This window comes from Lampris incognitus, chromosome 17 (genome assembly GCF_029633865.1).
Source record: "Lampris incognitus isolate fLamInc1 chromosome 17, fLamInc1.hap2, whole genome shotgun sequence".
Taxonomy (NCBI): domain Eukaryota; kingdom Metazoa; phylum Chordata; class Actinopteri; order Lampriformes; family Lampridae; genus Lampris; species Lampris incognitus.
Window position 1 is genome coordinate 38,403,096 of NC_079227.1, and position 27,868 is coordinate 38,430,963.

Genomic DNA, 27,868 nt, shown 5'->3' on the forward strand with positions numbered 1-27,868 from the left:
TGACGCCAATAGTATTGGTGCTATTAGTAGACCATATTGGTGCTAATAGTAGATGGTATTGATGCTAATAGTAGACCATGTTGATGCCAATAGTATTGGTGCTATTAGTAGATGGTATTGATACTAACAGTAGATGGTATTACTGCTAATAGTAGATGGTATAAGTGCTAATAGTAGGTGGTATTGGTGCTAATAGTAGATGGTATTGGTGCTAATAGTAGATCACATTAATGCCAATAGTATTGTAGCTAATAGTAGATGGTATTGGTGCTAATAGTAGACCATATTGGTGTTAATAATAGACCATATCGATGCCAATAGTACTGGCGCTAATAATAGATGGTATTGGTGCTAATAGTAGGTGGTATTGATGCTAATAGTAGATGGTTTTGGTGCTAACAGTAGATGGTATTGCTGCTAATCGTAGGTGGTATTGGTGCTATTAGTAGGTGGTATTGGTGCTAATAGTAGATGGTATTGGAGCTAATAGGAGACCACATTGATGCCAATAGTATTGGTGCTAATAGTAGGTGGTAATGGTGCTAATAGTAGGTGGTATTGGTGCTCATAGTAGATGGTATTGGTGCTAATAGTAGACCATATTGATGCTAACAGTAGACAGCATTGATGCTAATAGTAAGTGGTATTGATGCTAATAGTAGACCAAACTGATGCTAATAGTAGGTGGTATTGGTGCTAACAGTAGATGGTATTGATGCTAATAGTAGACGGTATTGGTGCTAACAGCCGATAGTATTGGTGCTAATAGTAGATGGTATTGGTGCTAATAGTAGACCATATTGATGCCAATAGTATTGGTGCTAACAGTAGATGGTATTGGTGCTAATAGCAGACCATATTGATGCCAATAGTATTGGTGCTAATAGTAGATGGTATTGGTGCTAATAGTAGACCATATTGATGCCAATAGTATTGGTGCTAACAGTAGATGGTATTGGTGCTAATAGCAGACCATATTGATGCCAATAGTATTGATGCTAATAGTAGGTGGTATTGGTGCTAAAAGTAGACCATATTGATGCTAATAGTAGACCACATTGATGCTAATAATAGGTTGTGTTGGTGCTAATAGTAGATGGTATTGCTGCTAATAGTAGGTGGTATTGGTGCTAATAGTAGATGGTATTGCTGCTAATCATAGGTGGTATTGGTGCTATTAGTGGGTGGTATTGGTGCTAATAGTAGATGGTATTGGAGCTAATAGTAGACCACATTGATGCCAATAGTATTGGTGCTAATAGTAGGTTGTATTGGTGCTAACAGTAGGTGGTATTGGTGCTAATAGTCGATTTTATTTGTGCTAATAGTAGGTGGAATTGGTGCTAATAGTACGTGGTATTAGTGCTCATAGTAGACCATATTGATGCTAATAGTAGACCATAATGATGCTAATAGTAGACCACATTGATGCGTATAGTAGGTGGTATTGATACTAATAGTAGACCAAACTGATGCTAATAGCAGGTGGTATTGGTGCTAACAGTAGTTGGTATTGGTGCTAATATTAGATAGTATTGGTGCTAATAACAGATAGTATTTGTGGTAATAGTAGATGGTGCTAATAGTAGACCATATTGATGCCAATAGTAGTATTTGTGCTAATAGTAGATGGTATTGGTGCTAATAGTAGACCATATTGATGCCAATAGTATTGGTGCTAATAGTAGGTGGTATTGGTGCTAATAGTAGGTGGTATTGGTGCTAATAGTAGATTTTATTGGTTCTAATAGTAGGTGGTATTGGTGCTAATAGTAGGTGGTAATGGTGCTCATAGTAGATGGTATTGGTGCTAATAGTAGACCATGTTGATGTTAATAGTAGACCATACTGATGCTAATAGTAGACCACATTGATGCTAATAATAGGTGGTGTTGGTGCTAATAGTAGATGGTATTGATGCTAATAGTAGATGGTATTGGTGCTATTAGTAGACCATATAGGTGCTAATAGTAGGTGGTATTGATGCTAATAGTAGACCATGTTGATGTCAATAGTATTGGTGCTATTAGTAGATGGTATTGATGGTAATAGTAGATGGTATTGCTGCTAATATGAGGTGGTATTGGTGCTAATAGTAGATGGTATTAGTGCTAATAGTAGGTGGTATTGGTACTAATAGTAGATGGTATTGGTGCTAATAGTAGATCACATTAATGCCAATAGTATTGGAGCTAATAGTAGATTGTATTGGTGCTAATAGTAGGTGGTATTGGTCCTAATAGTAGATGGTATTGGCGCTAATAGCAGATGGTTTTGGTGCTAACAGTAGATGGTATTGCTGCTAATCGTAGGTGGTATTGGTGCTATTAGTAGGTGGTATTGGTGCTAATAGTAGATGGTATTGGAGCTAATAGTAGACCACATTGACGCCAATAGTATTGGTGCTATTAGTAGACTATATTGGTGCTAATAGTAGATGGTATTGATGCTAATAGTAGACCATGTTGATGCCAATAGTATTGGTGGTATTAGTAGATGGTATTGATGCTAATAGTATATGGTATTGCTGCTAATAGTAGGTGGTATTGGTGCTAATAGTAGATGGTATTAGTACTAATAGTAGGTGGTATTGGTGCTAATAGTAGATGGTATTGGTGCTAATAATAGATTACATTAATGCCAATAGTATTGGAGCTAATAGTAGACCATATTGGAGCTAATAGTAGACCACATTGATGCCAATAGTATTGGTGCTAATAGTAGGTGGTAATGGTACTAATAGTAGATGGTATTGGTGCTAATTGTAGATCACATTAATGCCAATAGTATTGGAGCTAATAGTAGATGGTATTGGTGCTAATAGTAGACCATATTGGTGTTAATAGTAGACCATATCGATGCCAATAGTATTGGCGCTAATAATAGATGGTATTGCTGCTAATAGTAGACCATATTGACGCCAATAACATTGGTGCTATTAGTAGGTGGTATTGGTGCTAATAGTAGATTGTATTGGTGCTAATAGTAGGTGGTATTGGTCCTAATAGTAGATGGTATTGGCGCTAATAGCAGATGGTTTTGGTGCTAACAGTAGATGGTAATGCTGCTAATCGTAGGTGGTATTGGTGCTATTAGTAGGTGGTATTGGTGCTAATAGTAGATGGTATTGGAGCTAATAGTAGACCACATTGACGCCAATAGTATTGGTGTTATTAGTAGACCATATTGGTGCTAATAGTAGATGGTATTGATGCTAATAGTAGACCATGTTGATGCCAATAGTATTGGTGCTATTAGTAGATGGTATTGATACTAACAGTAGATGGTATTGCTGCTAATAGTAGATGGTATTAGTGCTAATAGTAGGTGGTATTGGTGCTAATAGTAGATGGTATTGGTGCTAATAGTAGATCACATTAATGCCAATAGTATTTGAGCTAATAGTAGATGGTATTGGTGCTAATAGTAGACCATATTGGTGTTAATAATAGACCATATCGATGCCAATAGTACTGGCGCTAATAATAGATGGTATTGGTGCTAATAGTAGGTGGTATTGATGCTAATAGTAGATGGTTTTGGTGCTAACAGTAGATGGTATTGCTGCTAATCGTAGGTGGTATTGGTGCTATTAGTAGGTGGTATTGGTGCTAATAGTAGATGGTATTGGAGCTAATAGTAGACCACATTGATGCCAATAGTATTGGTGCTAATAGTAGGTGGTAATGGTGCTAATAGTAGGTGGTATTGGTGCTCATAGTAGATGGTATTGGTGCTAATAGTAGACCATATTGATGCTAACAGTAGACAGCATTGATGCTAATAGTAAGTGGTATTGATGCTAATAGGAGACCAAACTGATGCTAATAGTAGGTGGTATTGGTGCTAACAGTAGATGGTATTGATGCTAATAGTAGACGGTATTGGTGCTAACAGCCGATAGTGTTGGTGCTAATAGTAGATGGTATTGGTGCTAATAGTAGACCATATTGATGCCAATAACATTGGTGCTATTAGTAGATGGTATTGGTGCTAATAGCAGACCATATTGATGCCAATAGTATTGGTGCTAATAGTAGATGGTATTGGTGCTAATAGTAGACCATATTGATGCCAATAGTATTTGTGCTAACAGTAGATGGTATTGGTGCTAATAGCAGACCATATTGATGCCAATAGTATTGATGCTAATAGTAGGTGGTATTGGTGCTAAAAGTAGACCATATTGATGCTAATAGTAGACCACATTGATGCTAATAATAGGTTGTGTTGGTGCTAATAGTAGATGGTATTGCTGCTAATAGTAGGTGGTATTGGTGCTAATAGTAGATGGTATTGCTGCTAATCATAGGTGGTATTGGTGCTATTAGTGGGTGGTATTGGTGCTAATAGTAGATGGTATTGTAATAGTAGACCACATTGATGCCAATAGTATTGGTGCTAATAGTAGGTGGTATTGATGCTAACAGTAGGTGGTATTGGTGCTAATAGTCGATTTTATTTGTGCTAATAGTAGGTGGAATTGGTGCTAATAGTACGTGGTATTAGTGCTCATAGTAGACCATATTGATGCTAATAGTAGACCATATTGATGCTAATAGTAGACCACATTGATGCTAATAGTAGGTGGTATTGATACTAATAGTAGACCAAACTGATGCTAATAGCAGGTGGTATTGGTGCTAACAGTAGTTGGTATTGGTGCTAATATTAGATAGTATTGGTGCTAATAAGAGATAGTATTGGTGCTAATAGTAGATGGTGCTAATAGTAGACCGTATTGATGCCAATAGTAGTATTTGTGCTAATAGTAGATGGTATTGGTGCTAATAGTAGACCATATTGATGCCAATAGTATTGGTGCTAATAGTAGGTGGTATTGGTGCAAATAGTAGGTGGTATTGGTGCTAATAGTAGATTTTATTGGTTCTAATAGTAGGTGGTATTGGTGCTAATAGTAGGTGGTAATGGTGCTCATAGTAGATGGTATTGGTGCTAATAGTAGACCATGTTGATGTTAATAGTAGACCATACTGATGCTAATAGTAGACCACATTGATGCTAATAATAGGTGGTGTTGGTGCTAATAGTAGATGGTATTGATGCTAATAGTAGATGGTATTGGTGCTATTAGTAGACCATATAGGTGTTAATAGTAGATGGTATTGATGTTAATAGTAGACCATGTTGATGTCAATAGTATTGGTGCTATTAGTAGATGGTATTGATGGTAATAGTAGACCATATTGGTGGTAATAGTAGACCATATCGATGCCAATAGTATTGGCGCTAATAATAGATGGTATTGGTGCTAATAGTAGACCATATTGATGCCAATAACATTGGTGCTATTAGTAGGTGGTATTGGTGCTAATAGTAGATTGTATTGGTGCTAATAGTAGGTGGTATTGGTCCTAATAGTAGATGGTATTGGCGCTAATAGCAGATGGTTTTGGTGCTAACAGTAGATGGTATTGCTGCTAATCGTAGGTGGTATTGGTGCTATTAGTAGGTGGTATTGGTGCTAATAGTAGATGGTATTGGAGCTAATAGTAGACCACATTGACGCCAATAGTATTGGTGCTATTAGTAGACCATATTGGTGCTAATAGTAGATGGTATTGATGCTAATAGTAGACCATGTTGATGCCAATAGTATTGGTGCTATTAGTAGATGGTATTGATGCTAATAGTATATGGTATTGCTGCTAATAGTAGGTGGTATTGGTGCTAATAGTAGATGGTATTAGTACTAATAGTAGGTGGTATTGGTGCTAATAGTAGATGGTATTGGTGCTAATAATAGATTACATTAATGCCAATAGTGTTGGAGCTAATAGTAGACCATATTGGTGTTAATAGTAGACCATATCGATGCCAATAGTACTGGCGCTAATAATAGATGGTATTGGTGCTAATAGTAGACCATATTGATGCCAATAACATTGGTGCTATTAGTAGGTAGTATTGGTGCTAATAGTAGGTGGTATTGATGCTAATAGTAGATGGTTTCGGTGCTAACAGTAGATGGTATTGCTGCTAATCGTAGGTGGTATTGGTGCTATTAGTAGGTTGTATTGGTGCTAATAGTAGATGGTATTGGAGCTAATAGTAGACCACATTGATGCCAATAGTATTGGTGCTAATAGTAGGTGGTAATGGTACTAATAGTAGATGGTATTGGTGCTAATTGTAGATCACATTAATGCCAATAGTATTGGAGCTAATAGTAGATGGTATTGGTGCTAATAGTAGACCATATTGGTGTTAATAGTAGACCATATCGATGCGAATAGTACTGGCGCTAATAATAGATGGTATTGGTGCTAATAGTAGACCATATTGACGCCAATAACATTGGTGCTATTAGTAGGTGGTATTGGTGCTAATAGTAGATTGTATTGGTGCTAATAGTAGGTGGTATTGGTCCTAATAGTAGATGGTATTGGCGCTAATAGCAGATGGTTTTGGTGCTAACAGTAGATGGTAATGCTGCTAATCGTAGGTGGTATTGGTGCTATTAGTAGGTGGTATTGGTGCTAATAGTAGATGGTATTGGAGCTAATAGTAGACCACATTGACGCCAATAGTATTGGTGCTATTAGTAGACCATATTGGTGCTAATAGTAGATGGTATTGATGCTAATAGTATATGGTATTAGTGCTAATAGTAGGTGGTATTGGTGCTAATAGTAGATGGTATTGGTGCTAATAGTAGATCAAATTAATGCCAATAGTATTTGAGCTAATAGTAGATGGTATTGGTGCTAATAGTAGACCATATTGGTGTTAATAATAGACCATATCGATGCCAATAGTACTGTCGCTAATAATAGATGGTATTGGTGCTAATAGTAGGTGGTATTGATGCTAATAGTAGATGGTTTTGGTGCTAACAGTAGATGGTATTGCTGCTAATCGTAGGTGGTATTGGTGCTATTAGTAGGTGGTATTGGTGCTAATAGTAGATGGTATTGGAGCTAATAGTAGACCACATTGATGCCAATAGTATTGGTGCTAATAGTAGGTGGTAATGGTGCTAATAGTAGGTGGTATTGGTGCTCATAGTAGATGGTATTGGTGCTAATAGTAGACCATATTGATGCCAATAGTATTGGTGCTAATAGTAGGTGGTATTGGTGCTAATAGTAGGTGGTATTGGTGCTAATAGTAGATTTTATTGGTTCTAATAGTAGGTGGTATTGGTGCTAATAGTAGGTGGTAATGGTGCTCATAGTAGATGGTATTGGTGCTAATAGTAGACCATGTTGATGTTAATAGTAGACCATACTGATGCTAATAGTAAACCACATTGATGCTAATAATAGGTGGTGTTGGTGCTAATAGTAGATGGTATTGATGCTAATAGTAGATGGTATTGGTGCTATTAGTAGACCATATAGGTGCTAATAGTAGATGGTATTGATGTTAATAGTAGACCATGTTGATGTCAATAGTATTGGTGCTATTAGTAGATGGTATTGATGGTAATAGTAGACCATATTGGTGGTAATAGTAGACCATATCGATGCCAATAGTATTGGCGCTAATAATAGATGGTATTGGTGCTAATAGTAGACCATATTGATGCCAATAACATTGGTGCTATTAGTGGGTGGTATTGGTGCTAATAGTAGATTGTATTGGTGCTAATAGTAGGTGGTATTGGTCCTAATAGTAGATGGTATTGGCGCTAATAGCAGATGGTTTTGGTGCTAACAGTAGATGGTATTGCTGCTAATCGTAGGTGGTATTGGTGCTATTAGTAGGTGGTATTGGTGCTAATAGTAGATGGTATTGGAGCTAATAGTAGACCACATTGACGCCAATAGTATTGGTGCTATTAGTAGACCATATTGGTGCTAATAGTAGATGGTATTGATGCTAATAGTAGACCATGTTGATGCCAATAGTATTGGTGCTATTAGTAGATGGTATTGATGCTAATAGTATATGGTATTGCTGCTAATAGTAGGTGGTATTGGTGCTAATAGTAGATGGTATTAGTACTAATAGTAGGTGGTATTGGTGCTAATAGTAGATGGTATTGGTGCTAATAATAGATTACATTAATGCCAATAGTAATGGAGCTAATAGTAGACCATATTGGTGTTAATAGTAGACCATATCGATGCCAATAGTACTGGCGCTAATAATAGATAGTATTGGTGCTAATAGTAGACCATATTGATGCCAATAACATTGGTGCTATTAGTAGGTAGTATTGGTGCTAATAGTAGGTGGTATTGATGCTAATAGTAGATGGTTTCGGTGCTAACAGTAGATGGTATTGCTGCTAATCGTAGGTGGTATTGGTGCTATTAGTAGGTTGTATTGGTGCTAATAGTAGATGGTATTGGAGCTAATAGTAGACCACATTGATGCCAATAGTATTGGTGCTAATAGTAGGTGGTATTGGTACTAATAGTAGATGGTATTGGTGCTAATTGTAGATCACATTAATGCCAATAGTATTGGAGCTAATAGTAGATGGTATTTGTGCTAATAGTAGACCATATTGGTGTTAATAGTAGACCATATCAATGCGAATAGTATTGGCGCTAATAATAGATGGTATTGGTGCTAATAGTAGACCATATTGACGCCAATAACATTGGTGCTATTAGTAGGTGGTATTGGTGCTAATAGTAGATTGTATTGGTGCTAATAGTAGGTGGTATTGGTCCTAATAGTAGATGGTATTGGCGCTAATAGCAGATGGTTTTGGTGCTAACAGTAGATGGTAATGCTGCTAATCGTAGGTGGTATTGGTGCTATTAGTAGGTGGTATTGGTGCTAATAGTAGATGGTATTGGAGCTAATAGTAGACCACATTGACGCCAATAGTATTGGTGCTATTAGTAGACCATATTGGTGCTAATAGTAGATGGTATTGATGCTAATAGTATATGGTATTAGTGCTAATAGTAGGTGGTATTGGTGCTAATAGTAGATGGTATTGGTGCTAATAGTAGATCAAATTAATGCCAATAGTATTTGAGCTAATAGTAGATGGTATTGGTGCTAATAGTAGACCATATTGGTGTTAATAATAGACCATATCGATGCCAATAGTACTGGCGCTAATAATAGATGGTATTGGTGCTAATAGTAGGTGGTATTGATGCTAATAGTAGATGGTTTTGGTGCTAACAGTAGATGGTATTGCTGCTAATCGTAGGTGGTATTGGTGCTATTAGTAGGTGGTATTGGTGCTAATAGTAGATGGTATTGGAGCTAATAGTAGACCACATTGACGCCAGTAGTATTGGTGCTATTAGTAGACCATATTGGTGCTAATAGTAGATGGTATTGATGCTAATAGTAGACCATGTTGATGCCAATAGTATTGGTGCTATTAGTAGATGGTATTGATGCTAATAGTATATGGTATTGCTGCTAATAGTAGGTGGTATTGGTGCTAATAGTAGATGGTATTAGTACTAATAGTAGGTGGTATTGGTGCTAATAGTAGATGGTATTGGTGCTAATAATAGATTACATTAATGCCAATAGTAATGGAGCTAATAGTAGACCATATTGGTGTTAATAGTAGTCCATATCGATGCCAATAGTACTGGCGCTAATAATAGATAGTATTGGTGCTAATAGTAGACCATATTGATGCCAATAACATTGGTGCTATTAGTAGGTAGTATTGGTGCTAATAGTAGGTGGTATTGATGCTAATAGTAGATGGTTTCGGTGCTAACAGTAGATGGTATTGCTGCTAATCGTAGGTGGTATTGGTGCTATTAGTAGGTTGTATTGGTGCTAATAGTAGATGGTATTGGAGCTAATAGTAGACCACATTGATGCCAATAGTATTGGTGCTAATAGTAGGTGGTATTGGTACTAATAGTAGATGGTATTGGTGCTAATTGTAGATCACATTAATGCCAATAGTATTGGAGCTATTAGTAGACCATATTGGTGCTAATAGTAGATGGTATTGATGCTAATAGTATATGGTATTAGTGCTAATAGTAGGTGGTATTGGTGCTAATAGTAGATGGTATTGGTGCTAATAGTAGATCAAATTAATGCCAATAGTATTTGAGCTAATAGTAGATGGTATTGGTGCTAATAGTAGACCATATTGGTGTTAATAATAGACCATATCGATGCCAATAGTACTGGCGCTAATAATAGATGGTATTGGTGCTAATAGTAGGTGGTATTGATGCTAATAGTAGATGGTTTTGGTGCTAACAGTAGATGGTATTGCTGCTAATCGTAGGTGGTATTGGTGCTATTAGTAGGTGGTATTGGTGCTAATAGTAGATGGTATTGGAGCTAATAGTAGACCACATTGATGCCAATAGTATTGGTGCTAATAGTAGGTGGTAATGGTGCTAATAGTAGGTGGTATTGGTGCTCATAGTAGATGGTATTGGTGCTAATAGTAGACCATATTGATGCCAATAGTATTGGTGCTAATAGTAGGTGGTATTGGTGCTAATAGTAGGTGGTATTGGTGCTAATAGTAGATTTTATTGGTTCTAATAGTAGGTGGTATTGGTGCTAATAGTAGGTGGTAATGGTGCTCATAGTAGATGGTATTGGTGCTAATAGTAGACCATGTTGATGTTAATAGTAGACCATACTGATGCTAATAGTAAACCACATTGATGCTAATAATAGGTGGTGTTGGTGCTAATAGTAGATGGTATTGATGCTAATAGTAGATGGTATTGGTGCTATTAGTAGACCATATAGGTGCTAATAGTAGATGGTATTGATGTTAATAGTAGACCATGTTGATGTCAATAGTATTGGTGCTATTAGTAGATGGTATTGATGGTAATAGTAGACCATATTGGTGGTAATAGTAGACCATATCGATGCCAATAGTATTGGCGCTAATAATAGATGGTATTGGTGCTAATAGTAGACCATATTGATGCCAATAACATTGGTGCTATTAGTGGGTGGTATTGGTGCTAATAGTAGATTGTATTGGTGCTAATAGTAGGTGGTATTGGTCCTAATAGTAGATGGTATTGGCGCTAATAGCAGATGGTTTTGGTGCTAACAGTAGATGGTATTGCTGCTAATCGTAGGTGGTATTGGTGCTATTAGTAGGTGGTATTGGTGCTAATAGTAGATGGTATTGGAGCTAATAGTAGACCACATTGACGCCAATAGTATTGGTGCTATTAGTAGACCATATTGGTGCTAATAGTAGATGGTATTGATGCTAATAGTAGACCATGTTGATGCCAATAGTATTGGTGCTATTAGTAGATGGTATTGATGCTAATAGTATATGGTATTGCTGCTAATAGTAGGTGGTATTGGTGCTAATAGTAGATGGTATTAGTACTAATAGTAGGTGGTATTGGTGCTAATAGTAGATGGTATTGGTGCTAATAATAGATTACATTAATGCCAATAGTAATGGAGCTAATAGTAGACCATATTGGTGTTAATAGTAGACCATATCGATGCCAATAGTACTGGCGCTAATAATAGATGGTATTGGTGCTAATAGTAGACCATATTGATGCCAATAACATTGGTGCTATTAGTAGGTAGTATTGGTGCTAATAGTAGGTGGTATTGATGCTAATAGTAGATGGTTTCGGTGCTAACAGTAGATGGTATTGCTGCTAATCGTAGGTGGTATTGGTGCTATTAGTAGGTTGTATTGGTGCTAATAGTAGATGGTATTGGAGCTAATAGTAGACCACATTGATGCCAATAGTATTGGTGCTAATAGTAGGTGGTAATGGTACTAATAGTAGATGGTATTGGTGCTAATAGTAGACCATATTGGTGTTAATAGTAGACCATATCGATGCCAATAGTATTGGCGCTAATAATAGATGGTATTGGTGCTAATAGTAGACCATATTGGTGTTAATAGTAGACCATATCGATGCCAATAGTCTACTACTACTACTTTCGGCTGCTCCCGTTAGGGGTCGCCACAGCGGATCATCCGTTTCCATTTCTTCCTGTCTTCTGCGTCTTCCTCTGTCACACCAGCCACCTGCATGTCTTCCCTCACCACATCCATAAACCTCCTCTTTGGCCTTCCTCTTCTCCTCTTCCCTGGCAGCTCCATATTCAGCATCCTTCTCCCAATATACTCAGCATCTCTCCTCCACACATGTCCAAGCCATCTCAATCTTGCCTCTCTTGCTTTGTCTCCAAACCGTCCAACCTGAGCGGTCCCTCTAATATAATCGTTCCTAATCCTGTCCTTCTTCGTTACTCCCAGTGAAAATCTTAGCATCTTCATCTCTGCCACCTCCAGCTCCGCCTCCTGTCTTTTCGTCAGTGCCACTGTCTCCAAACCATATAACATAGCTGGTCTCACAACCATCTTGTAAAGTTTCCCTTTAACTCTTGTTGGTACCCTTCTGTCGCAAATCACTCCTGACACACTTCTCCACCCACTCCAACCTGCCTGCACTCTCTTTTTCACCTCTCTACTGCACTCCCCGTTACTTTGGACAGTTGACCCCAAGTATTTAAATTCAGATGTCTTTGTCACCTCCACTCCTTGCATCCTGACCATTCCACTGTCCTCTCTCTCATTCACGCATAGGTATTCCGTCTTGCTCCTACTGACTTTCATTCCTCTTCTCTCCAGTGCACACCTCCACCTCTCCAGGCTCTCCTCAACCTGCACCCTACTCTCGCTACAGATCACAATGTCATCCGCGAACATCATCGTCCATGGAGACTCCTGCCTGATCTTGTCCGTCAACCTGTCCATCACCATTGCAAACAAGAAAGGGCTAAGAGCCGATCCTTGATGTAATCCCACCTCCACCTTGAACCCATCTGTCATTCCAACCGCACACCTCACCACTGTCACACTTCCCTCATACGTATCCTGCACCACTCCTACATACTTCTCTGCAACTCCTGACTTCCTCATACAATACCACACCTCCTCTCTCGGCACTCTGTCATAAGCTTTCTCTAAATCTACAAAGACACAATGCAACTCTTTCTGGCCTTCTCTATACTTCTCAATCAACATTCTCAAAGCAAACATCGCATCTGTGGTGCTCTTTCGTGGCATGAAACCATACTGCTGCTCGCTGATCGTCACCTCTCCTCTTAACCTAGCTTCTATTACTCTTTCCCAAATCTTCATGCTGTGGCTGATCAACTTTATACCTCTGTAGTTGTTACAGTTCTGCACATCGCCCTTGTTCTTGAAAATCGGTACCAGTATGCTTCTTCTCCACTCCTCAGGCATCCTCTCACTTTCCAGGATTGTGTTAAACAATCTAGTTAGAAACTCCACTGCCATCTCTCCTAAACATCTCCATGCCTTCACAGGTATGTTATCAGGACCAACTGCCTTTCCACTCTTCATCCTCTTCATAGCTGCCCTCACTTCCTCCTTGCTAATCTGCTGAACTTCCTGATTCACTATCCCTACATCATCCAACCTTCTCTCTCTCTCATTTTCTTCATTCATCAGCCCCTCAAAGTACTCCTTCCACCTTCTTAGCACACTCTCCTCACTTGTCAGCACATTTCCATCTCTATCCTTGATCGCCCTAACTTGCTGCACATCCTTTGCAGCTTGGTCCCTCTGTCTAGCCAATCGGTACAAGTCCTTTTCTCCTTCCTTAGTGTCTAATCTGTCATACAACTCACCATACGCCTTTTCCTTTGCCTTTGCCACCTCTCTCTTTGCTTTACGCTGCATCTCCTTGTACTCCTGTCTACTTTCTTCATCTCTCTGACTATCCCACTTCTTCTTTGCCAACCTTTTCCTCTGTATACTTTGCTGTACTTCCTCATTCCACCACCAAGTCTCCTTGTCTTCCTTCCTCTGTCCTGATGACACACCAAGTACCTTCCTAGCTGTCTCCCTCACTATTTCTGCAGTGGTTTTCCAGCCATCTGGCAACTCTTCACTACCACCCAGTGCCTGTCTTAACTCCTGCCTGAACTCCACACAACAGTCTTCCTTCTTCAACTTCCACCATTTGATCTTCGGCTGTGTCTTCACTCGCTTCCTCTTCTTGGTCTCCAAAGTCATCCTACAGACCACCATCCGATGCTGCCTGGCTACGCTCTCCCCTGTCACCACCTTGCAGTCTCCAATCCCTTTTAGATGGCGCCTTCTACATAAGATATAGTCCACCTGTGTGCACTTTCCTCCACTCTTGTACGTCACCCTGTGTTCCTCCCTCTTCTAGAAATATGTATTCACCACAGCCATTTCCATCCTTTTCGCAAAATCCACCACCATCTGTCCTTCCACATTTCTCTTCTTGACTCCATACCTTCCCATCACCTCCTCATCACCTCTGTTCCCTTCACCAACATGTCCATTGAAGTCCGCTCCAATCACCACTCTCTCCTCCTTGGGTACCCTCTCCACCATGTCGTCCAACTCACTCCAGAATTCTTCTTTTTCATCCATCTCACACCCAACTTGCGGGGCATATGCGCTGATAACATTCAGCAATAAACCTTCAATTTCCAGCTTCATACTCATCACTCTGTCTGACACTCTCTTCACCTCCAGCACGCTCTTGACATACTCTTCCTTCAGAATTACCCCTACCCCATTACTCCTCCCATTCACACCATGGTAGAAGAGTTTGAACCCACCTCCGATACTCCTGGCCTTACTCCCCTTCCACCTGGTCTCTTGCACACACAGTATGCCTACCTTTCTTCTTTCCATCATGTCAGCCAGCTCTCTCCCTTTACCAGTCATAGTGCCAACATTCAAAGTTCCAACTCTCACCTCCACATGCCTACCCTTCCTCCTCTCTAGCTGCCTCTGAACATGCTTTCCTCCTCTCCTTCTCCTTCGCCCAACAGTAGCATAGTTTCCACCGACACCCTGCTGGTTAATAGTACCGGTGGCGGTCGTTGGTAACCCGGGCCTCGACCGATCCGGTATGTAAGTCTTATTTATGATCCGCATATTTGATTTGCCAAAGATTTTACGCCGGATGCCCTTCCTGACGCAACCCTCCCCATTTGTCCGGGCTTGGGACCGGCACTAAGGATGCACTGGCTTGTGCATCCTCAGTGGCTGGGTTATATCGATGCCAATAGTATTGGCGCTAATAATAGATGGTATTGGTGCTAATAGTAGACCATATTGACGCCAATAACATTGGTGCTATTAGTAGGTGGTATTGGTGCTAATAGTAGATTGTATTGGTGCTAATAGTAGGTGGTATTGGTCCTAATAGTAGATGGTATTGGCGCTAATAGCAGATGGTTTTGGTGCTAACAGTAGATGGTAATGCTGCTAATCGTAGGTGGTATTGGTGCTATTAGTAGGTGGTATTGGTGCTAATAGTAGATGGTATTGGAGCTAATAGTAGACCACATTGACGCCAATAGTATTGGTGCTATTAGTAGACCATATTGGTGCTAATAGTAGATGGTATTGATGCTAATAGTAGACCATGTTGATGCCAATAGTATTGGTGCTATTAGTAGATGGTATTGATACTAACAGTAGATGGTATTGCTGCTAATAGTAGATGGTATTAGTGCTAATAGTAGGTGGTATTGGTGCTAATAGTAGATGGTATTGGTGCTAATAGTAGATCACATTAATGCCAATAGTATTTGAGCTAATAGTAGATGGTATTGGTGCTAATAGTAGACCATATTGGTGTTAATAATAGACCATATCGATGCCAATAGTACTGGCGCTAATAATAGATGGTATTGGTGCTAATAGTAGGTGGTATTGATGCTAATAGTAGATGGTTTTGGTGCTAACAGTAGATGGTATTGCTGCTAATCGTAGGTGGTATTGGTGCTATTAGTAGGTGGTATTGGTGCTAATAGTAGATGGTATTGGAGCTAATAGTAGACCACATTGATGCCAATAGTATTGGTGCTAATAGTAGGTGGTAATGGTGCTAATAGTAGGTGGTATTGGTGCTCATAGTAGATGGTATTGGTGCTAATAGTAGACCATATTGATGCTAACAGTAGACAGCATTGATGCTAATAGTAAGTGGTATTGATGCTAATAGGAGACCAAACTGATGCTAATAGTAGGTGGTATTGGTGCTAACAGTAGATGGTATTGATGCTAATAGTAGACGGTATTGGTGCTAACAGCCGATAGTATTGGTGCTAATAGTAGATGGTATTGGTGCTAATAGTAGACCATATTGATGCCAATAGTATTGGTGCTAACAGTAGATGGTATTGGTGCTAATAGCAGACCATATTGATGCCAATAGTATTGGTGCTAATAGTAGATGGTATTGGTGCTAATAGTAGACCATATTGATGCCAATAGTATTGGTGCTAACAGTAGATGGTATTGGTGCTAATAGCAGACCATATTGATGCCAATAGTATTGATGCTAATAGTAGGTGGTATTGGTGCTAAAAGTAGACCATATTGATGCTAATAGTAGACCACATTGATGCTAATAATAGGTTGTGTTGGTGCTAATAGTAGATGGTATTGCTGCTAATAGTAGGTGGTATTGGTGCTAATAGTAGATGGTATTAGTGCTAATAGTACATGGTATTGGTGCTAATAGTAGATAACATTGATGCCAATAGTATTGGTGCTAATAGTAGACCATATTGGTGCTCATAGTAGACCATATCGATGCCAATAGTATTGACGCTAATAATAGATGGTATTGGTGCTAATAGTAGACCATATTGATGCCAATAGCATTGGTGCTAATAGTATGAGGTATTGGTACTAATAGTAGGTGGTATTTGTGCTAATAGTAGATGGAATTGGTGCTAGTAGTAGGTGGTATTGGTACTAATAGTAGTCCATATTGATGCTAATAGTGGGGCTAACGTGTCTTATTAGTAGTTTACAGTATTGGTGCTCACAGTAGATGGTATTGGTGTTAAAAGTAGGTGGTATTGGTGCTCATGGTAGATGGTATTGGTGCTAATAGTAGACCATATTGATGCTAACAATAGATGTATTGGTGCTAATTGTAGATGGTATTGGTGCTCATAGTAGATGGTATTGGTGTTAAAAGTAGATGGTATTGGTGCTCATAGTAGATGGTATTGATGCTAATAGTTGACCATATTGGTGCTAATAGTAGACCATATTGATGCTAATAGTAGGTAGTATTGATGCTAATAGTAGACCATATTGATGCTAATAGTAGGTGGTATTGCTGCTAATAGTAGATGGTGTGGATGCTAATAGTAGATGGTATTGGTGCTAATTTTAGACCATATTGGTGCTAATAGAGATTGTGTTGACGCTAATTGTAGACCATATTGATGCCGATAGTATTGGTGCTAACTGTAGATGGTATTGGTGCTCACAGTAGATGGTATTGGTGCTAATGGTAGACCATATTGATGCTAATAGTAGATGGTATTGGTGCTCATCGTAGATGGTATTGATGCTAATAGCTGACCATATTGATGCTAACAGTAGATGTATTGGTGCTAATTGTAGATGGTATTGATGCTAATAGTAGATGGTATTGGTGCTAATAGTAGACGGTATTGGTACCAATAGTTGATGGTATTGGTGCTAATAGTAGACCATGCTAATAGTAGGTGACATGGTATTGGTGCTAATAGTAGACCATATTGATGCTAATCGTAGGTGGTATCGATGCTAATAGTAGACCATATTGATGCTAATAGTAGATGTATTGATGCTAATAGTAGGTGGTGTTGGTGGTAATAGTAGACCATATTGATACTAATAGGTTGTGGTATTGTTTCTAATAGTAGGTGGTATTGGTGCTAATAGTAGACCATATTGGTGCTCATAGTAGACCATATCGATGCCAATAGTATTGGCGCTAATAATAGATGGTATAGTTGCTAATAGTAGACCATATTGATGCCAATAGCATTGGTGCTAATAGTATGAGGTATTGGTACTAATAGTAGGTGGTATTTGTGCTAATAGTAGATGGAATTGGTGCTAGTAGTAGGTGGTATTGGTACTAATAGTAGTCCATATTGATGCTAATAGTGGGGCTAACGTGTCTTATTAGTAGTTTACAGTATTGGTGCTCACAGTAGATGGTATTGGTGTTAAAAGTAGGTGGTATTGGTGCTCATGGTAGATGGTATTGGTGCTAATAGTAGACCATATTGATGCTAACAATAGATGTATTGGTGCTAATTGTAGATGGTATTGGTGCTCATAGTAGACGGTATTGGTGTTAAAAGTAGGTGGTATTGGTGCTCATAGTAGATGGTATTGGTGCTAATAGTAGACCATATTGGTGCTAATAGTAGACCATATTGATGCTAATAGTAGGTGGTATTGCTGCTAATAGTAGATGGTGTGGATGCTAATAGTAGATGGTATTGGTGCTAATTTTAGACCATATTGGTGCTAATAGAGATTGTGTTGACGCTAATGGTAGACCATATTGATGCTAATAGTAGATGGTATTGGTGCTCATCGTAGATGGTATTGATGCTAATAGCTGACCATATTGATGCTAACAGTAGCTGTATTGGTGCTAATTGTAGATGGTATTGATGCTAATAGTAGATGGTATTGGTGCTAATAGTAGACGGTATTGGTACCAATAGTTGATGGTATTGGTGCTAATAGTAGACCATGCTAATAGTAGGTGACATGGTATTGGTGCTAATAGTAGACCATATTGATGCTAATCGTAGGTGGTATCGATGCTAATAGTAGACCATATTGATGCTAATAGTAGATGTATTGATGCTAATAGTAGGTGGTGTTGGTGGTAATAGTAGACCATATTGATACTAATAGGTTGTGGTATTGGTTCTAATAGTAGGTGGTATTGGTGCTAATAGTAGACCATATTGATACTAATAGTAGGAGGTATTCATGCTAATAGTAGGTGGTATTCATGCTAATAGTAGATGGTGTTGTTGCTAATAGTAGATGTATCGATGCTAATAGTAGGCGGTATTGGTGTTAATAGTAGACCATATTGATGCTAATAGTAGGTGGTATTGGTGCTAATAGTAGGCGGTATTGGTGCTCATAGTAGGCGGTATTGGTGCTAATAGTAGACGGTATTGGTGCTAATAGTATATGGTATTGATTGAGAGGTATGTCACCACAAGGTATGTGATTTTAGTGAGAACAGGGTGTAATGGGTAGTTTTGCATGGCGTTCTCAGCAGGAAAGAGGCCCTCGGTTGCCACTGGCATAATGCTTATAAGTCTTAATGTTAAATTGCTAAATCCTACAGCACTTTTGATGCTGTGTTGTGTACCATTTATTCCAGAGCCTCAAACAACCGAGAGTATGTTAAGGCTTGTCATAATAATAATTAGGTAGTGTCCGGTGCCTTTTATGAGTTCATCACTGCCGTCAGGTTATAAACAGCGAAAGAGAGGCATCTTACACAAAACAAAACCAGCTATCCAGAGCAGGGTAAACCTGAATAAGTTGAATTTACTTGAAAAAATAATAATGGAGGATTGTGTTTTCCCTGTTGGTATAAAAACCAAGTACATTATTTGTTAAGTGCGGACGACCATTTACACTTAAGGTGTTAAAGTCCCACTTTTAGTCAGCACTATTCATGATAAGTGAGCAGGGGAGAGTTAAACATCGAGTTCATTAATACTTAAAAAGGACACGTGTTGATGAATAACTTATTGGAAATCACCAGCAGAAGTGGGTGCAGTTTCCCTTTCCATCTTAAGTGTCTGGTTAGATGTGAGGTCAGAACATTGCTACTACTGATCCAGTGGAGTAAAACCTTTACCTGCTCGTCAGTCCATCTGCACCCTGCAGGCTCTGTGGTACCCCACCATGTGCACCCCGCAGGCTCTGTGGTACCACACCATGTGCACCCCGCAGGCTCTGTGGTACCCCACCATGTGCACCCCGCAGGCTCTGTGGTACCACACCATGTACACCCTGCAGGCTCTGTGGTACCACACCATGTACACCCTGCAGGCTCTGTGGTACCCCACCATGTGCACCCCGCAGGCTCTGTGGTACCACACCATGTACACCCCGCAGGCTCTGTGGTACCACACCATGTACACCCCGCAGGCTCTGTGGTACCACACCATGTACACCCCGCAGGCTCTGTGGTACCACACCATGTGCACCCCGCAGGCTCTGTGGTACCACACCATGTGCACCCCGCAGGCTCTGTGGTACCACACCATGTACACCCCGCAGGCTCTGTGGTACCACACCATGTACACCCTGCAGGCTCTGTGGTACCACACCATGTGCACCCCGCAGGCTCTGTGGTACCACACCATGTGCACCCCGCAGGCTCTGTGGTACCACACCATGTGCACCCCGCAGGCTCTGTGGTACCACACCATGTGCACCCCGCAGGCTCTGTGGTACCACACCATGTGCACCCCGCAGGCTCTGTGGTACCACACCATGTGCACCCCGCAGGCTCTGTGGTACCACACCATGTGCACCCCGCAGGCTCTGTGGTACCACACCATGTACACCCCGCAGGCTCTGTGGTACCACACCATGTGCACCCCGCAGGCTCTGTGGTACCACACCATGTGCACCCCGCAGGCTCTGTGGTACCACACCATGTGCACCCCGCAGGCTCTGTGGTACCACACCATGTACACCCCGCAGGCTCTGTGGTACCACACCATGTGCACCCCGCAGGCTCTGTGGTACCACACCATGTGCACCCCGCAGGCTCTGTGGTACCACACCATGTGCACCCTGCAGGCTCTGTGGTACCACACTGCATCCAGTGGCCACACATACTCATCCATCCATTACACCGACAAACCTTCACCTACCACACTTCTTCTGTGTGCCGGTCCTGTCAGCTGTCTGCAGTCGGCGTCTGCATGCCTGCAGGTGGACACTGGAGTCTACAGTCACTGATCTTTCAGGTTGTACGTATCGACCGCTAGCCATAATTTCATATGATAGTGGTAAATAGTGTCTGCGTAAAAGGGCCATGTACAACACACTCAGTTACATTTTCCAAAATGCATGTGTGCACTAAAGCAGTGTCAACGCAGGGAGACGTGTGGCTTACAGAGCTGACGTTGGTGGCCAGCGAGCTTTTGGTGCCCAGGCTCTTTCCTGCATGTATTCTAACGTGAAGAGTCTGTCTATAGTCCAGGAGCTGCAGCAGAGCCCAGGTCTGTTTGCTGATGTTCACAATATAACTGGTGTTTTGGTTGCTTGATAAACACTGTAAAACAAAGCAATATTATCTCGTGTCCATTTCCTAGGGAGAGTTGGTAAATTATATGCATGAACTTGATATCTCACAGAACATTGTGAGATGTTATGGGCTAAGCTAACTGCTAGCCTATGCAGACCGGCGGTTCCGACAGTCATCCTGTGGCTGGCTTTTGTTCTCCTGGGCAGTGATTTTTTTAATTTATTTTTTTAATTTGGATATGTGCTCTTGTAGTTCTTGGATGTGTGTTTTTGTCTTGGTGTTGCACTGCTGTGGGCTGGGGGGAAACGATATAAAGTAAATAAAGTGTTCCTGATTCCTGAATATCGGTCAGAAATAAATGCAAATGGCGTTCCTCTGTGAAGGGGCGTAAAGGAGCATGCGTGCTCTGCTCCTGTCAGCCTGCACAGCACAGATCAACACCCTCGCCCACTTCCCTTCAACCTCTGCCTCCACTGCTGGTCTGGAAGTGTTGACTTATGGTCCGTCAATAAACTGACAAGGGAGGCGAAACACGCACGTGCCCGCTGCACAATCCATCACTCGTCAGTACGCAGCGTGCCGTGGTTTCTGGCTGCAGATGGAAGAGCCTGCATGCAGTCTGCATGGTCTTCATCAGACTGGACCAACTTACTGACTGCTGTATCGGTCAACAAGTTGGTCTATCGGTCAACAAGTTGGTCTATCGGTCAATAAGTTGGTCTATCGGTCAATAAGTTGGTCTATCGGTCAACAAGTTGGTCTATCGGTCAATAAGTTGGGTCTATCGGTCAATAAGTTGGTCTATCGGTCAATAAGTTGGTCTATCGGTCAATAAGTTGGGTCTATCGGTCAATAAGTTGGTCTATCGGTCAATAAGTTGGTCTATCGGTCAATAAGTTGGTCTATCGGTCAATAAGTTGGGTCTATCGGTCAATAAGTTGGTCTATCGGTCAATAACTTGGTCTATCGGTCAACAAGTTGGTCTATCGGTCAATAAGTTGGTCTATCGGTCAACAAGTTGGTCTATCGGTCAATAAGTTGGTCTATCGGTCAACAAGTTGGTCTATCGGTCAATAAGTTGGTCTATCGGTCAATAACTTGGTCTATCGGTCAACAAGTTGGTCTATCGGTCAATAAGTTGGTCTATCGGTCAACAAGTTGGTCTATCGGTCAATAAATTGGGTCTATCGGTCAACAAGTTGGTCTATCGGTCAATAAGTTGGTCTATCGGTCAATAAATTGGGTCTATCGGTCAATAAATTGGGTCTATCGGTCAATAAGTTGGTCTATCGGTCAACAAGCTGCTCACGTTAGAAACGTGCTAGTCTTCTGGCATGTTCTCTAACGCACATCCGCGCTCGACTCGTGCTGACAGGTTCGGGTCTAGAGAGAATGACACGAAACGTGTTCCGTATTTTCCGTAACTTTGTCCTGATCTGCTTCCTGTCAGTCATGAACTCCGTTTGCCCTCGTGTTCCACTGAACCCGCTGCGTCCCTGCGTGGACCGGGTGTCGTGAAGAAGTGAGGGGGCGCGCGTCTTCAGTACACATTCTGACTCACGCGCGTGTGTGACGCATCCTGGCATTTACCCTTTCCCCCCTCTCCACGCCAGCTCTCTCTCGCACCCTGCTCTGCCGTCCTCCGCGCCTCTCCAACCCTCCGCCACGCGTCGTGGTGCTTCCCCCGCGTCGCTGTGCGCAGCCGACGGGGGACAGGAAGAGTGGCCACATGTGGCGTTCAGATCCGGCGTTGTTCCAACATCTGGGACCCGCCAGATTACACGACCCTGTCCTGGACGTTTCGACCCCCCCCCCCACGTGTTAGCCCCTGGTCTAACCACACCGAAGCCGAGGCTCAGCCGTGCCGTCTGCAACCGGAATGCAGCGGGTCTACAGCGAGCCCCGGTCTCGCCGGTCTGCGGACAAAGGACACGATGCTGCGCTTCCGGGTTGCGTGCAGCGCAGACGCCCAAATCCAGCCGTGCGCGCGGATGATGCGCCAATCGTCCCCGTTAACTTGTGTGGAGAGCTGCTGCGTCCAAATCCCGCGCATCGCCTTGGACGGTCATGACGTCACCGGCGAGGCTCAGTTCGCCCGCGAGGCTCAGTTGGCCCGGTTCACCTGTGGCGAGGACAACCAGATCGTGGTATTAACGGGAGTGTTTTAGGGATTTTATCAACCCTGGCCCTGACCCCTGGTTGTGGATGCCCGCGTTTCTGGTGACCTGGGCGAACGGAGCCTCGCTGGTGACGTCATGACCGTCCAAGGCGACGCGCGGTATTTGGACGCATCAGCTCTCCACACGAGTTAGCGGAAAGGCTTGGCGCATCATCTGCACGCACAGCTGGGTTTTGGCGTGCGCGTTGCACGCAACGTGTAATATCGTGTGGTTTATACGCGGGTTGGTGAGACCATGCCGCTACAATAAGGTAGGGTCACATGATGTGCCGGGTCACATGACGTGCCGGGTCACAGATTCTGGTGAAACACCTGTTACCGTGAGACACAGCGCTGTCTCCAGCCGATGCGCATCTTGCGCGCAACGCGCACGCGGGCCGGCTGCGCTCGCTGTTGTTCAGAGCCGCCCCTGCAAACAATAATGGACCAAAAAGCATGTGTCATTAGCATCACCATACATTTAATGAGCCTCACAACAATCACAAAACAAGCATCGAGTCAGTAGGACCAAGGAGTTCAGATTATTTACATCCCGTTTCGTTTTACAAGTCAACCAAACACTCTCAACACGAGTTACACGACACCGAATGTGTACAAAAATATAGTATATGCAAACTTTCTATATTAAACGACGACTGTACATTGCATTTAAAGCGTCCTTATCCCAGTCAGTGTACAAAACGGACACACAAAGCAAGGCACCGGAGGGGTAATATAGCGATACACAACCGTGTCGGAATGATCACTTTGTCAATTCAATAATTTAAAACGCGCCGTCCTCTCAGAGATTATTGCCGTTATGTCACATCTCAACATGCTGCCCGGTAACACGTGGCACATTAAAACTCTCCGTTTTATTAAAATTCCTCAATTGTATTGTTAATAATCGACAACTTTTTCTACGTAAAACTTGAACATGACAAAGTGCACTCAGTCTCTCCACCCGACCCGCGCCAGAACGTGTGAAACTGCGGGAACCTGCGTGCGCAATTACGCACGGCTGTACTCCAAAGTTATTTGCCGCTGTGCCAACGTCAGCTTTCCGCTGTTTGTTTGTTTGCCTGCCCGCCCCACAGTATTCAGTCAACCGTCCTCTTAGCTCACAACCACCACACGGGACATTTCATGGCACCGTTCTTGTTTAGGTTTAGTGTACGCCTACGTCATATGCTGCCAGAATGTCAACGCGACTCTCAGCGATCCACCCTGCCGCTCTATGTACACATGCCGCCGGACGAGCGATCCAGGCCCGAGCTGTTGGACGAAGACGACGAGGAAGAAACGGCGGAGGACTTCCTGTCCTTCTGTCTCAGGTGGATTTTAGTGTGTCTCTTTCTCTCGTCGCTCCTGGCGAACTTGCGGCCGCAGAAGTCGCAGGCGAAGGGCTTCTCCCCGGTGTGCGTGCGGATGTGCGTGGTGAGGTGGTCGCTGCGGCTGAAGTTGCGCATACAGATGCGGCACTGGAAGGGCTTGTGTCCCGTGTGGATCCGGATGTGCCGGGTCAGCTCGTCGGAGCGGGAGAACCGCCTGTCGCATCCCTCGGCGGGGCAGGGGTAAGGCCGCTCGTGAATGGGTGTCTTGCTGGGTCTGTTCGGATACTTTCTGGGCCGCAGGATCGGCCTCAGAGGCAGGTTTTGTGGGCTGTAGGCGGACGGAAGCCTGGGTAGCCCTCCTTCGGGGCCGCCGCCGCTCGGACCCAGCGTGTAGTTCCTGATAGTGTTGAGCGGGGTCAGGGGTGGAGGAACGCGGAATGAATCGATCGGGCAGGCGCCGAACGGTTTTCGGTCCGGCATGCCCGCCGCTTGCATGTCCCGTTGGCAGGCGGGCTGGAAGAAGCCCGAGTAGTCGGGGATGATGGGGAAGATCCCCGCTGCATCCGAGCTGATGGGCGGCTTGGGTGAGGAGTAAGAGGGAGGCGGATAGGAAGCGATGGGACAGGCGGAGGCGGATAAAAACGCCGAGGGGTCCTGGTAGATCTCCCCGCAGCTCGAGGAGGAGTAGGGAGGCGGTGGCGAGTAGAGGTGGTGGTCCATTTCTCCCTGGTTCTGAACTGCCATTGTGCAGCTCAGAGCTCCGCTGGAGAAGTGATTCGGGGATCCCGACGAAGCCGGTGAGGATGAAGCCGAGGATGAGGGCGGTGGAGGAAGAGGAGGAGGATGGGGAGGCGGCGGTTGCGCCATGCCCAAGATGCCCGCCGAGACGATATTGATGACTCCCTCGGGGTTCCAGTTGCCCGGGTACTGGGAGTCGATGGAGAACTTGCCCATGTAGGTCAGAGCCTGGTTGCGGTGGGGCGGGAGCTGAGAGAAACCACTTGGATACGAGGACAGGTCCAGAGAGCGCTTGTCTGCGCCCAGGTCCCCGCTCATCAAACCGTCTGCAAAGCCAAAGCAACACAAGTCATTCACAACACAGTTTGAAAAGGGCTCCTGGTGCAGCCTACACCGACACGAGGGAGGCCAGTGAGACAATACAACATCAATTCAGAAACATCCAGCCGGCTCGTCTGTCCCGGGTGCCGTTACGCACGCAGTTTGTCCCGCGCGTCTCGTGTGAGAGCGTAAGACTTCGTTACGGACTTTCTACCGACTGCCAATACTTGCGCAGCAGTGGTTCTCACGTGGTGTCGGTTTTCTTTTTTCAATTAAACCTGAATTTAAGAGAACAATGAAAAGACCCAACATATTGTTTACGCGCTGTTTAAAAAAAAATCGCGCCCGGTACGGTGGCGCAGTGGTTAGCGCTGTCGCCCCACAACCAGAAGGTCCTCCTGGGTTCGACCCCCGGGGTTGTCCAACCTTGGGGGTCATCCCAGGTCCTTGCCGTGTGGGGTTTGCATGTTCTCCGCGTGTCTGCGATGGGGTTTCTCCGGGTGCTCCGGTTTCCCCCACCGTCAGAAAGACGCGCATGCCAGGGTTAATTTGTGCCCCTGACCGAGGCATCACGGCGGGCCGAGCTGGAGCTGGTCCCCGGGCGCTGCGCGGCGGCTGCCCGCGGCTCCTCGCTACGCAGCGAGGATGGGGTAACTGCGGAGCAACAACTCCCCCACGGGGACCAATTAACAAAAAAAGTTTTAAAAATTTTTAAAAAAAAAGGGGGGGGGGGGTAAAAGAGTATTGGCTGTGCGCGCGGTCTGAGTGTTTACCCTGTGATGGCCCCTGACAAGAAAACCCCAACATGTGAACATGGTGCGGACCTCCTGGATCTCATCTCACCTGCTACTCCGCTCATCTGGTCGTAATGCGCTCCCAGGTCGCCGTTGGGAAACACCGCGACCGAGGTGGCCATGTCGTCCACCGAGTACGCGGTGTCGGCCGCGGGATGGATGAAGCCCCCGAGACTCACCGGAACTTTCTCCAAAGTCTTGGCCGTCATCGTCACGCAGCTCTCGTCCCCGTCTCGGCTCCGGAACACAACTGTCTGTCAACCAAGTGTGGAGCTTGAACGACTCGAGGAGTTCACCACTGCATGGTCCTCTGCAACTGTGGGCTAGCAGCGGGGGCGACGGGACGGCACGGGACGTGGTCGGCCGCGTGTTGGATGAAACTCATGCGCCAAGGTGCTGAAGTCCCGCTCGGAGACTGGGTTGCGCTGCGGGACTGTGGCGCGGAGGACACACGGTGCTGGGGAGCAGGGGTACTGGTGCCAGTATGTTTATATGGGGAACCTGTGAATGCGCCGCGCTACGTCATTGCCCATAGAAGGACTGGGAGGGCAGACGGGGGGAAAGGCGCTGCCGCCGCCGATTGGCTGCGAGTGTGATGACGTCGTCAGAGGAATCACTTGTCAATGGAGAACCCGCTCAGTGGAAGGGAGACCGCCGCGGCTGCGAGGCGCGCGTTTTTCCACTAAACACCTCTCTTAATAAACACAAACCATGAGACGCGCCGCAGGTAAACGCGCGCCTGGTGTGAGTGACGTAGCGTCCCGGGTCCGGCATGGCGGACGCAGATCCGCAGCGGTCTGCTTCACGGTCTCCAGCGGCAGATTTCCTCTCTCTAATCGCTCGCCGATATCGAGAGATGCATTCCGTTTGATAGTCTCCGCAGCCCATAAAAGGCTTCATCCGGTGCGTTAGAGCACACCCCGGCTGCCAAATTTGGGGTGAGTTCCGGAACAGGAGAGTCGGGAAATGACGGCCGGGTCTTGCCGAGCTCCGCGAGCGCAGCGCCGCGTAACGAGCCATAAACCACAATCAAATGAGCCAGACGGAACCGCCGGCTGCCTCGGAAAGTCCTGTCAGCATCATTTGACTACACTTTAGGAAAGAAGAGGCAACATCGGGCAATTTCACCGAGTCGGCAGTTACTGATATCAGCACAGAGGAAACTAGAGCCCGGGCACGCTCACGATGACATGAAAGTGGCTTCACAGCCACGATGATGATGATGATGGTGATGATGATGATGGTGATGATGATGGTGATGGTGATGGTGGTGATGGTGATGGTGATGTTATTGTTATTGTGGCTGGTTTGCTTGTAAAGGCAGGTGATGCTGACAGCTGCTTGGTTTCATTCAACAAGGCGCCCCGGACAAAACGAGGCTTTCCCAGCGGAAACGTTCATATGTCGCCATGCAGAGGTGAAAGGTCACATTTCTAAACTGCCACGGTTCAGCTAGTTCCCGAGTGTTTATCGATCTCA

General features: G+C 43.7%; 1 protein-coding gene across 2 annotated transcripts; it reads right to left on the bottom strand.

Annotated features, from left to right (window-relative positions):
- Positions 1-23,678: 23,678 nt before the first annotated feature.
- egr2b (early growth response 2b) lies at positions 23,679-26,840 on the bottom strand. 2 transcript variants are annotated; one of them, XM_056297302.1, is made up of 2 exons: positions 26,439-26,840; positions 23,679-25,600 (listed from the first exon to the last, which is right to left on the bottom strand). In XM_056297302.1, exons 1-2 carry the CDS (start codon positions 26,596-26,598, stop codon positions 24,438-24,440), a joined length of 1,323 nt encoding a protein of 440 aa, XP_056153277.1. In that variant the 5' UTR covers positions 26,599-26,840; the 3' UTR covers positions 23,679-24,437. The 2 variants fall into 2 exon arrangements, with proteins under 2 accessions (XP_056153277.1, XP_056153278.1); XM_056297303.1 differs by having other exon boundaries at positions 26,569-26,764.
- Between the last annotated feature and the right edge of the window lie 1,028 nt (positions 26,841-27,868).